A 13,574-nucleotide genomic window follows, 5' to 3' on the forward strand; every position below is an offset into this window, starting at 1 on the left:
GAGTCATATCAAGGCTCAGGACACCCCTTTTCCTGCAGCTCTTTGCCATGGCATTCTGGAGGATTTCTGCTCCCCCAGCCTGGCACAGAGCTCCATGTCCACTGCCGATGGCAGGAGAGCCCTGCACACTGTCCTGCTGTCAGAAACCATCTCACCCAGTCCCTGCCTCCTCATCCTTGATCTCCTTTATTCTCGCACCACCCTTTTTTCATGGCTACTGCTGATGATGTCGGGCTTGCATCTTTTAGCTCTGTTCAGTGTCAGGAGCTGCCGCAATCCTGAGAGCTGCTCCTTCTCAGCTGCAAACGTTCCTGACACGTATTTTCAGCTGCACTCCTACCAGATTTATGGGTCCAGCTGGCGCAGGCCCTGTGCTGGGTCCAGCCCGGTTACAAAGGGCTGTTGTGCAGTGCTCTGGAGCAGCCACCAGGCTGGGAAAGCTGCGAGGTGTCGTGTCACCACAGCCCCGGGCCGGCGGTCCCTCAGCTCCGTGCCTTTCGCAGCTTTTTGGGCAGCTGGCCAGCACCAACAGCCCTGCTGCCCAGCTCCCAGGCAGGCCCCAATAGCGAACTGGCATCTTTGTGACACGGAGAGTTCAGTGAAAGACCTGTGGTGCTCACCCAGTGCAGGGGATGCTTTCCCTCTTTGCAGGCTTCCAAGTGTGGGGTTGTTTTCTCAGAGGCAGTAGCACGGACTGTGCAGGAGCACTCAGCAGGATGTATAAATTTTCCTAAGGTTTATGTCCCTGAACACAGGGATTAGAGGAATAGTAGTGTGAAATAGCCAATTTAAATAATGGTATGGTAGTGTGAAATAACCAATTTGCTGTCATTATTATTTAAATAATGACCATTATTCATATTTCATACATTCTCAGATGGAGTAGCTTGGTCTGTGCTAAGCACCAACAATCCATAGCTTACAAGTGCTGGTTGCAGAACTTACTGTGGGATGTTCTGGCTCCTCAGTACATGGAGAAAAGGGCTTTTCTGGCTTTCCTGCCTGATGGCTGCTTGTTGCTGCAGATGTAGAACCAATCCAGAATAAATCAGATCTGTAGTCAAACAGAAGAAATCCTCATGTACAGTTGTGTTTAAATGCTTAGTCAAAGAGGAAATACCATATTGAGTGACATTAGCCCATTCTTTAAAGACCCAGCTTTGGAGACCCAGGTGGGGATTCACCTTAGCAGAGACCTTGTTTGTGATGCTGGATGAATCACAGCTTTGCTGTGCTTTCATCAACCATTTCTGAGGTGAGTTCTATAACACCCCCGTAGCCATATTGAGAGAAGACATAAATAAATATATTTTTTATACACACACTCATCTGTAAGCTTCTCACAATTTTATAACCCCCTTAAGCAGTAGATGTGCCTTAAGTGATCCAGTTGTGTTGCCCATGTGTGTTATCACTGAAGGAAAACTTCAATTTTACTCTGTACAGTTCCAAGGTTTATTCAGAGAATGTCTGTTTATTCCTGGGTGGAAAGAGGAGAGGCTTATTGAGGATGGAGTGGGAGGGAAGGTGGAGTGTCTCCCTCAAAATCAGTATTTCCTTCCATCAAACATGTCAATCCTGAAATATCAAAGTCTAAACAATCAAGAAAAAAACTTGTACAATTCAAACAAGGCTTAATCCTTGGTGAAACACAGCCCTGTGCACACCTCTTGATAAGCTGATCTGGTCAATCCTTATTTACACAGCCAGCAAAGTCCTTTGGGAAGGGGCAAGGGGAGAGGGAATTGGAAGGAGTTGACAGCCCAGGGTAGAAACCCTTCTGCTCTCCTGGCAACCAGAGACAGGAGCTGACTTTAAATGGATCAGCCAGGCAAGAACCGGTTATGATCTGACATTCAGGACCTCTGTGGTGGTGGTGGCAAAGATTTGAATTCTGTGAGAGCCAGATGAAGTCCTTTAAAGCAAGATGATGTGTTTTTCTCAGGCAGGATGGGCCAGGCAGGTCCTGGCAGCCCTTTCACCAGTGAAGAAGGAGCTGAGGTGCCTCCTCTGGTGAAGACAAAGATTTTTAGCCACAGCACTACCAAAGAAATTATTCTTTGCTGTTTAAAGGGAAAGGCAGTCTATTAGCTGCACATTACTCAGCTGGGAAGTACAGTAATTTCAAGAATTATGTTTAAGAGTTCTGTTCAGCTGTGGGAATACAAGATGCCAGGAACCATCAGGAGCAGCTGCCGGGGCAGGGCTGGCCCCTGGCCACCACATTTCCACAGTTACCTCACTGCTTAATCACTGCTCTGCTGGAATGTCACATCTTGGAGGGGGAGAGAAAGGCAGAGCCCTGGAAAAATCATTTGCATCGTGTTTTCCTTGTGAAGAGAAGGGGGAGGTTGTTGGAGGAGTTGTTAGGAGATGAGATGTGAGTGTGCAGAAGTGACCCAGTGTCAGAGCAAGGTGCTGCTCTGTCCCAGGGCTGGGCACTTCTGCACCCACAGTGGGGCTGCAACGTGACTGCTGCCATGGGGAGCATGGAGACACTGCACAAAGCCACCAGGAAAACCTGGAAATGTCTTCAAAACCCCTGGAGACAGAAGTACTTTTTCAGAAGTACCTACAGAAAGCTGCGTTAGTTGTTTCTGTTCCCTCACAACACTACTGGTTCAATCCCACCTGCTTTAATACTTGTTCAGCCAGGTGTAAAAGTGTCAAATCAAAGCTTCATAAGGAGGCTTTCATGAAAACAGGCAACTCTAATTACTGAAAGTGTCTTGAGAGCGATGTTGTAATTGTTTTTTGATTGTTGTAATTGATTTGCCCTCTTAAATAGGGATAATGGAAGGAAACAGTCATGCTAGCATGTGCTTGTCTTTCACATCCAGAATCATCAGTCCTTGAAAGTGGTCCCACGGGACTGGAAATTTGTTCCTTGAAATCCTGTCTGAGGTCTGGGTCTGTAGCCTTGCAGGGAAACAGATTTTACTTCATTTTTCACTTCTCTTCTGGGTACCTGGCTCTCACTGCTGCCAAGTGCAGGCAGACTCGAATGGGATCAGCCAGAGTTTGTTCACGTTCCTCTGTACCAGGTCCAAGTCTATTTGTGAGTGGATCATTAGGGGAGATAGCGATCAGAAAGTGACGTGGAGGCTGTAGAGCACATTTCAGGTGGGGCTGCTGGAGCTCAGAGTGTGCTCTGGGCAGTGGAGCTCTGCCAGCTCGCCCTGCCAGGGAACTGAGCTTCCTTATCATCCCCAATCTCTGCCAGCAATTCAGTAATCCAGGATTACCCTGACATTTTTCATGACTTTAAAAGACGTTAATATTTGATTGACAACTTCAAATTGACATGTTAGAAGGAAAATGCAAGAACCAAAACCATCTGCCTTGAATTACAATGTAACTTGTTGCAATTTTTGTCATTAATTGGTTATGAAAACCAGACTTTTAGGAGGACTTCCTCAAACTTTTTTTGTGTTCATAACTTTTTCACCTCTTGGATAAAACAAAGAAAATGGTTTTGGAGGTAGAAAATTTCATCTGTATCTCTATCTGATCCTATTCTGATCTCTAAATGTTGTTATTCAGAGGGCTTTTTGTAGTGCTCTGCTGTAAATAACAACACTAGATTGAGACTGAAGGGAGAACATTGTGAACATTTAGTTGTCATGCACTTAGTTTTGTCTTCATAAAAGTTAATAGGCCTAAGTAGCATCCCTGGGTCATAAAGGACATTTTGTAGGATTTGGTACAAATTTGTTAGGAACAAGCTGGCATGAGAGACCAGGATAACAAAAATAACAAAATCTGTTCACACAGCCCCCCAAATATTACATCTTTGTTGTTGCTGTTTGTCCAGAAAACTATTCACTGCAGAATTTCATATTTTAGGGGATTAACATAATGATTTTCAGTGATGGGAGATTTCTGTTTTGCTGGTCTTAAAATGCCAGAGAAAAAAGAATCATGCACAGCAGGTGCTGTGAATAGCAATTGCCATTCTGGGCCTGTGGCAAAATTTGTCACAGTTTTGTTTAATGCTGTTTCTAAAAGTCTGCAGAGAATTTTGTGTTTGATACTGTTTTAAACAACATCACTTAAAACAATGTCATGTAGTCAGCAGGAGAGAGAGGCAATGCAAGGCTCCAGTCCTGAGGTTCAGTCACCCCCAAGCACTGGGAAAATCAGAGTTTGACTACTGGAAACGTGGAATATTTTATATAACACATCACATATGACTGGGTCAAGTAGTTGCAGGAACCAGCACTGCATATAAACCCCTTCTGCTGCTGTTGAGTGTCTCAGTGTAGATCTCAATAAAACAGACACATAAATCTTAGGGGAAGTTCTGCTGCTGGAGCTCAGTGGGGTGGCTGGAGCAGCCACTGGGAGCTGCACAGTTACTCCAAACATTTGTCTCTAAACTACAAGGGGATTTAACAAAAATGAGAAACCAACCCAACAACAAACCTGGGTAGAAGTATTACCTGTGCTGTTTTACCCCCCAGACACCACGGTTTGAGTGTTTTTGTCTGTTCTTTGCAGGGCGAAGAAACTAAAGCACTGACTCTGGTCCTCCATCGGGACTCTGGATCTCTTGGATTTAACATTATTGGTGGCCGGCCGTGCATGGTATGTTAATTGTTAAAATATGTTTGCCCTTTCCAGTTGGGAAAAGCGTGTAGGTCAACACTTGGAGGAAAAATGTTGCTGACAAGCATTTGGTCCCCTTGGGATTCCTTCAGAGCAGTTCTTCCACTGGGGTTGTGTGGATGTCCATTAACCACGCTGCCTTTTCTCTCGCTGCCTGTTTGTTCCTGCATCTCATCACAGCCAGCACCACTAATCCCAGTGCAGTGCACTCCCAACGTGATAAAACCCACAGTGTCTCTTTCTCAGACCCTACTGCTGTGAACTTCATGGGTTGAGAGCCACAACTTTGGCCCCTTTCATTAAAAAAAAATAAAATATTTACTCTCCTTTCCTGCAGAGATCCAGCAGCTCTCTGTGTGCAGGTGAAGGGATGGAACTTAAACAGCTTGGTTTTGAGTTCTGTGATTTCAGCAGATGTTTCCTGCACCACACACTCACTAATGGATTTTTTCGGGATGCTTGTTGGCTGGAGCTGCTGCATATGACTTTAATTACATCAAGGAGTGGATTATACCTTGTCCTAGTAATTTAGAAAGTATTCAGAACTACTTCTTGGCTGCTCAGAAATCTGACATTAATCACAATCTATTCCTGGTGAATTCACTTGAAAGTTATTCTTTCTTTGGAGTCTTTCAAATTTCTGAGACATTGTTCTGCACTGGTAGAAGCACATTAAACAGAAATATGAAAATATTGTTAGGTGTAAGGTGTTTTTATGGGTTTATTTTCAAGTCTCCAGAGCAAAAGCTGTGCGACTAAAAATGAAAATTGCACTGTTGTCTTATGTTTGATGTGCAAGCAGGCTGTGTCTCACTGGATTTTGCTGTGAGAATAATTGTAATGACAATTACTCCTGAGCTGGCCTAAGTCAGAGCAAAATGATTATCAAGCAACTAATTTACCTAATGGAAGCCCATCCCTGGTTGCTTAATCTTCCAAAATCAGAGTATCAGGTGTTCTCATTAGCACAAAGTAATTCCATATTAAGACATCAGTAAGAATATTTCTCTCAAATTACTTGCACTGTTGTGGCATGGACAAGCTTCAGCTGAGGGCAGATGAGAGGGACAATAATGTGCTCTCCTTTTCATCCCTGAAGGACAATCAGGATGGCTCATCCAGCGAAGGAATTTTTGTTTCCAAAATAGTTGACAGTGGGCCTGCTGCTAAGGAAGGAGGGCTGCAGATCCACGACAGGATTATTGAGGTAAGAGAATACACTCCTTTTAATAGTGCAGGCTGCAGCTCAGCTCCTCACATGGCACATTTGCTGTGGGTTTGGGAGAGTGGACTGTGGTGAACACTGTCTAGAACATCTGTCTGTGAAAATATGCTGGGCTTGATTCAGTGCTGACCTCCAGGGCTTTAGGTATAGTCCTTCCCTAAATATAGAAAGCAGATTATGGATGGTATGTGCATGTCCTGACTTTCTGAGGAGCTCGCATCTCTCTGGTATGCCATAGATAGTTCTTTTTTAAGCTGTTGGAAACTTGGAAGTTATTTAGTTAAAACCATATGTGAAGTATCTGTGGTGTAAAGCATGATGTTATTTTTCTTGGTATTTAAGTTTTGAGCAGTCAGGGAAAATTCCGCTCTGTGATTTCTCTATGGTTTATCATAAACCCAAGTAACTCCTTTAATGTTGTTTGTGAGTTCTTACATTACTCAGATTGCAGTCTGAATTTCTCCTCATTTTGCCAAAGTCTTGACCTCAATAAAAAGCTCTTCCTGTGAAGGAGATGGTTGCATGAAACTTTTCTCTAAATTTGCAGCGAGCAAATTTCTTTTTTGGGGAGGGGGAGAGAGAGCAAGAAAGAGCTTCATTTTCATGAAGCAATGCAGCTGACGGTGAGTCAGTTCCCATTGTTTGGCATTTTGCAGCTACAGAAAAAGTCTCCCTCACTGTCTTATTTTTGTAGGCTGCAGAAACTTTGAGAGTCTATTGTTCAAAAAGATAAGTGTGGTGTTTGTTGCCAAGGATATCATGGAACGGCCAGTTTCTCTAAGTAATGGAATTCCATTGCTCTTATGTTTTGCAAATGAGCAATAAACAGCTGTTAAGGATTTTCTGTTGGCAGGGGACAAAGTGTATTTGCTTTTTCTGTACTCTTATGGCAAATTGTATTCACAATCTAGTAAGGGTATAAAATATTAATTAAGTTTCTTCATATGGGAAAGAATGGAGCCACAGTAGCAGAACTATAAACAGATAAGAAGCTGAGCTGTGAAATGATCCAGAGTTGCTCAAACCCTGTGTGTGATGTAAGATAATTGCGAAAAGGTCTGGACAGTTTTGTGAGAACTCTGATTTTGTTTGAGCTGAAGGTTTCCCATAAGCCTGAATTTCCCCACAGCCTCCTTGGAAAGCTGACATCCGTTTCTGAAGTAGTGCACAGTCACATAAACCAAACAACTGTATGAAAACCAAAACTCTGGGAGATCAAACGCCCCTGGGTTGGGAAATGTCCTGGTCCTGGTTCAGGCTCTGTGAGCTGTGGAGGTGACCCTGGCTCAGAGGGGACAGGGACAGCCAGCCTCCATGGGCTCTGCACCATCTGCTGCCTTCCAAGGGACCTCCCTCCTCCTGATTTTAGAGTTTGCTCCTTCCTCACTGCTCCCCAAGCTCGGTGCTGGTGCAGGCTGAGGAAGGAGTCCCACTCTGTGCCCAGAGGAGCTGAGGGACACGAGGGGACAGGCTGGGTGAGCGTTCCTGCCCTGTCCCCTCCCTCAGCACAGCCATGCCTATGCCAGCAGTGCTTGTGCAGAGCCTTTGCACAGCTCAAGCTGCATTTTCAGACGAGAGAAGAGCCCAGAACAAAGACATCAGAGGGATTTGTTGGATTAATAACACGCCAAGGGTAGCAGGAACCCATGTGTTGACATGGGGTGACGTGTGTTGACAGCTCTTGTTGTGCTGGCCACAAACTCATTGTCATGTTCACTCTTCTCACCTCTAAATATACACAAAATGCTGATGGAAATGGAGCACATTGTTTCCCAGGGGTTGGCTTTGGGTGCCTCCAGAGCAGCATCACTCTGGATCAGGAGTGTGCAGTGGAAGCAAGCCCTGAGTGGTGCCCAGATAATGTGGTTTGATTCCCATGGTGGGGCAGTCTCCAGGAGTGCTAATGGAATGCTTTTCTAGATAAATTCATTTGTTTCCTGCAGCCCAGCCACTCCAGGCATCCAGTTCACAGCACTAGACTGGAGTGCTCTAAAAGTGAGCCCTTTAAAACACAGATACTGTGCACACCAGCCCCAGAGAGCAGCTGTTTCATCCTGTGTTCCCTGCAGTTTATATTTAGCACATTTTATCTAACCTTGCTCTGGGTAAGGAAAAAGGGGGTCCCCTCCTGCATCAAGGCATCTAAGTGAGCTTTATCATCCTGGTGTCTAATTATCTTAGATAATTGAAATACCCGTAAACAACCTAGGTGAGAGTTAGTAATGGCCAGTGGTGGTGTCCTTCTAGAGGCAAGTTTTTTCAATAACCTTCACACTGTCAAAGTTTTGATTTGGGAGTTTGACTCAAAAATTATTTACAGATGTAGCTGTAACTGGGAAGACACGGCTGGAGAACTTGGCACAGAGCAGAGCATCCTAGCAGGTCACATTTGCTTTCAAAGGCATAAAAAATGGTGAGGAAAGATGGCAACTCACTTCCCTAGAACTGACTTTAGCTATCTAGAGCTCCTTTAACTTGTCCATTCAATAATAAGGTTTTATGGATCATCAGCATGATTCTTCCACAAAGAATTCTTATTCCAGTATAAGATGCTGAGCACAACATCTCCCTAATTAATTCCAGCATCTATCACAGAGAACTTACAATGAACTAAAACACAAATCATTGGATTTCCTTTTGGAAAATGTTTCTTTGCTGCAGATCTTCTGGTGGATGTGTTTTGGAGCACATATGAAATAAGAGCGTCACTTCTCATTTTCAGAGCTGCCACAACATTTCTAATTACTGAGCAGGGATGAGGGAGAGTGAAATGCAGACACATCAGGGAACTGTTCAGGGCTGATAGCAGAAGCATTTTTTTATTGCTGCTTGCTTGCAAATTCTATCCCCTGACAATTTGATCCAGAGATAACCTTGGAATTATGTCAGAGATAATTTTTAAACATATTTGCCTTGTGTAATTTGGATTTCCTGTTCTGCATTTTTCAGAAGGCTGAATGCAAAGTTAATCAGGTTTAAGAATTTACTTGAATTTTCTTTGAAAGAGATTTTTGGGTCCATTTCATCTCATTGAAACAAGTAATGGCACTGTGAGGTCTATGTTGCTACTACTAAATGACAAAAACCAAGATAAATATTGCATGGTCTGTACTACTCAGTCATCAGAGCAGCATGTGGCAAATACAGAGAAATAGCCTTTTTCTTGTATTTTCTTTTACAGAATCTCTTGGATAATGATATTTAGTGCTTACATATGACTATGAAGATCATGCTGTGGCTATTAGCTGCTCAATAATTTCCCCTCACTATTTAATAATACCCTTACTCTGTATATGGGTGATCTGAGGCACAGAGGGAAAGAAGTTCTAGAAGCTCTTGCCAGATTAGAGTTACAGATTTGGATTTTGGTGGTTTTGTAACTTCTCTATGTAAATCAAGGCTTCTTCTTACCTGTATCTGTTCTCAGATTTTTCACAATGAGTTTAGGAGTGAGGAAGTCACAATTCTGGGAGATTTCCTCTGCTTTCACTACACATTTTTCATGCAGTTCTGTACTTGTGCACTCAAAGCCAGCAGCTGATTTCTACTGGTGATTTACTGAGGTATTGTTAAGATGTTCCATAGCAAATTGCCACATTAAAAACATGCTGAAACTATTGATTTTTTCTGCAAAGGAATTACTGTTCTCATAGATTTCATTTTTGTCAGGGTAACAAAATGGTCCTAATTTCCTCTCTCAACAGAAGTTGGTTCAGGTCCCAGCCCTGAATGCCTCTACGCAGCTGCTTGGCATTTCTTAAGACAAAAATCAGATTTTCAGAGTTATTATTATTAAGCACATCAGCCCTGAAAGAGTATAAATTAAATCTGGCATTCTCTTCTGGCTAACTGGTAAACTTGTTTGTTTAGCCCTGGGAGTGCTGGGGAAGAAGGAGGCTTTTGAAAAGGCTGACTGCTGGCCACCTTAAGAAGTTTGCAGCACAATTAGGGCACTGTTGAGGTAGTCCAAGCTGTCACAGCCTTGCTGAAACCTGGAGGATTTATTCCATCTGGGACTCGCCCGGTGTTTCATGCTGCTCACAGGAAGGATCATTAGTTTAGGAGTTGAGAACACGTCTTAGTTCATTTGATTGATTTTCCCCAAAGCACACTCATGTGCTACAAATTACAGGCTGCTTTTCCAGGGCGTGCATTTCTTCACAGATTACACACGAGGACAATGAAACTTTTTAGCGGATCTCGCGGATGTACAAACAGAATTTGCCGTTCGCCCCGCTGTAAGTGTGGCGTTTTGGCAGAGCCACTTTCTGCTCACAGGAGGGGGTTAGGTGGATTTCAGGGAGATTGATTTGGTAGCTGTGTTCACAGCACAGCCTCTGAGAAGTCACATCAGCGCTGAGGAATCCATCAGCCACAGAGGAATGGCAAGAAAGGACGCTCTGGCAGGAGCAGGGTGAACCTTTCCCTGCCAGGGACACAAAGTGAAGCGAGGATGGCTGTAAAACTGAGTGAATGAATAAAGGAAGAAGCATTCCTTGTGGTCTGGTGGTGCGTGATGGTCTCGTTTTTCCAGCAGACTGAGCCTGTGGCTGAAAGGGCTCAGTGTGCTGCTGGTCTGGCTGCGCTGTCACTGCACGCTGCTGCTGCCCTGCTCACCTATCACCACTCACAGGCAGCTTCCACAGATAATCACTCACTAAAATTACTGCCTGATCACTCACTAAAATCACTGCCTGAACACCACCTTCCATCCCTGATTTGCTCCTGAGCACTTTTTAAAACAATGCCAGCTTTAGCAGGATAATCCTCAAGCTGGGTGCCAGCTGAACCCTGACAAGGATATGGATTAAACAGAATTGTCCTGAATGGAAAACTCAGCCCTGCCAACAAGATTTACTGTGCAGCTCCGTACACTCAGGAATTAATTTTCTAGAAGAAAACATTTTCAGACAGTGACTTAAAATTGGCTGCTGCAGCTCCTGCCAGGACACGCAAGCACACGAGAGCGTTTGTGGGGAGCCAGTGCAGCTCCAGCACACTCAGCTCTTTTTGGAGTTTTCCAAAATGAAAAAAGAAAGAAAACTTCCCAAGGCCTTTGTCCATATCTGCTAATGGTATCTCACAAAGCAGCATCGTGCCTGTGCTGAAACACAGATCCCAGAGCTCGGGACAAAGGGAGGGATAATAACAGCCCGGAGAGGAAAATGTAAATGAAAACAGGCGGCCTTGGTTATCGCTGCATTTTTTTCCTCTCATAAATTTATTTCCCTGATTTCATACCAGCACTGCAGGCTGAGCTGTGGCAGGGAGGTGGGGAAAGCAGGGGGATGAGACAGAGAACCAACCAAAGAGGTGCAACAGGATTGCTACACTAAATAACTGTAATACTGTTCTTCCCACAAATAAAACCATTAAAAAAATTGCATGGAATGAAAATACAAGTGTTGCAAATAAAAAAAGCAGTGTTGTTTCAAATGTTATGGACCAACACTCTCTGACCTGCAGGCTGCAGAGCTCAGGTTGTAAGCACATTTCATGCTTCAACTTTTGCAAAGGTCCTGTGTGGGTTCCCCTCTAATTTCCACACCATCTCATTCCTTCTTCTTTTTCATACAAGTCCACATCATGCTGACCCTAAGCGTAATGTGGGCATTTTGAATTTGTGGAAGCTTAGAATATTGGTCTCAAGGGCGTGTTGAATGAATAAGAGGTAATTAAGTTATCAAAAAAAGCTCTCTTAAACTCAGGAATAGATCCCTTATGCATAACACATCTTAAATTAATGGGATTATGGTTTGGAGTCCTTTCTCCCCTGCACTTTCCTCCACTTTAGCTTTTCTTGCTCACACAGTCTTGAAAACAATCATTTCAGTCTTTAGCCAGCGTGAAATCTCTGCCATAAAACCATCAGTGCTCTCGAGATGGGGACCATGACAACTGCGCACAAATCAGGAAAATAATTGCCACTGCTGGAATTGGGAGGAATGCCAAGTTTTTTCTTGGGATGAAGCATCCACACTCCTTGCAGAGAAGTTAAATAATGTTGCTCATGTTTGTGTTGGAATTGCAGTTAAACAGGAAATTGCTCTTGAGAAAAAGGAGAATCAATTATGAGGAATTTGCTTTCCAGGTTGGATCCTCTTGCCTCAAACTTTGCATTACTGTAAGGTAATGGAAAAATTGGAAAAATTGGGAGAAAAGTCCTGTTGATACAGTGCTTTAAAACACAGTGAAAGTCAGAGATTATACGAACCACCTATCAATCTAGAATTTGGGGTTAGGCATTATTACTCTGTCAAATAAATGAAAAATAGCTGGTTCATCCTCTGTAGCTCAGCACAGAAACGTGTCAGACTCCAACAAATGTTGGGGCATTTTAAAGGATGCTCATAGAGCATATAACAATGGTACAATTTAATCTTTTCATTTGTGGTGCAATTCCTTGCATTTTGAATCCTCTCATCAGTTTTCCACATTTCAAGCCAAACCATTATGATTAACTGTTAGGTTTTATTTTTGGATTTTTTTAACGCACGGAGTCTTTTTAGAGAAAACACACAGAATGTCCTATCAACTATTTTCACACATTTGATATCATAATTGGGCAATCAGGCACAATCATCCTTAATTTAGTACATATGTGGCACATTACCATGCCAGTTGGGTTAAAGATATGCATGAAGTGCAAATTAACTGACAAAAGGAGCAAGCTCAGACCAGCTCCATCAAAAGGCACTTCATTCCCATTTGCATAATTCTTCATTTGGAATGAAAAATGGAATTTGTTGAGCAAACGTGAAAAATGCCAAGTGTGGGAGAATGACCCAGTCTGCCTGGGGACCCCAAATCCTGGTCCTGCAGCTCAGCCCTGGGTAATTTGGGTGGAGGGAGTTTTCTGCAGAACAAGAGCGTGGTGCTGTGCTGGTGAGAAGCACAAAGTCTCTCCTGCCCAGTGGTCTGTGTAGTTTTAATGAAATAAGGTGTTTAAAAACAAACAAAATCGATTCCGGTACTGGATGTGGGGTTTTTTTTGTTTATCAAAGTTGCCAAATGTCGGGGTTGGTAGGACAAGAAACACTGCAGCCAGGAAACCTGGAAAAGGAGAGTGCTCAGTAGAAGTTTATCAAACGTACTCTAGCACATTGTATGGCAGTTATGGCTTTAGATTCATGCTCTCCTTCATACATAAAGCGTTTTCATTTTCTTAATTAATTAATTCTTTACACTATGAAAAATTATCCACAATTACCTTCAGTTCTGGGCTTGAAACACTGAGAGGTGACAGCTTATCAACGTTGGGTATTTAGTTCCAGCATTGCTGACTGCTGCTTTACTTTCTGCATGTTTTGATCAATTACAGAACAATGTAACCTGACTACTTTATATTCCACAACAAAGTACAACTACTTTGTACTTGTAGTTTACAACTACAAGGACTTGTAAAGTTTTTTAGGCTCTCATAAATACAAATGGGACTGGGCTGACAATAATAGCAGTTGAAAAATTTTGCTTCACCACTGAAGCTTTTAGAAACAGTATTTTCCTTTTAAGACTTTTATTGTACATTTTTAGTATCCAAAGTAAATTTGTGTTGTGTTAGCTTTCATATAAAGGAGTGCCATCTTTCAAGAAGCTTCTATCTGTAAAGTCTTATATCTCTAAAGGGAATTTACCTCTGGAAGGGGAATTTGGCTGTGTTTTAAAGGCTGTGTGGGGGAATATTCCATCCAGAAAGGAAATTTGAGCCTTTGGGGTGAAGGAGGAGTGGTCCAGGAGGGTG

General features: G+C 43.1%; 1 protein-coding gene across 1 annotated transcript in view; it reads left to right on the plus strand.

Moving 5' to 3' along the window:
- The window catches only part of PDZRN3 (PDZ domain containing ring finger 3), a 131,118-nt gene that overhangs the window by 2,454 nt on the left and 115,090 nt on the right, over positions 1-13,574 (plus strand). The window contains exons 2-3 of the mRNA XM_059480038.1: positions 4,501-4,587; positions 5,708-5,815. Coding sequence (XP_059336021.1) covers positions 4,501-4,587; positions 5,708-5,815 — 195 coding nt within the window. The remainder of the gene's footprint in view (positions 1-4,500; positions 4,588-5,707; positions 5,816-13,574) is intronic.

This window comes from Ammospiza nelsoni, chromosome 11, assembly GCF_027579445.1.
Source record: "Ammospiza nelsoni isolate bAmmNel1 chromosome 11, bAmmNel1.pri, whole genome shotgun sequence".
In the NCBI taxonomy this organism is placed as follows: Eukaryota; Metazoa; Chordata; class Aves; order Passeriformes; family Passerellidae; genus Ammospiza; species Ammospiza nelsoni.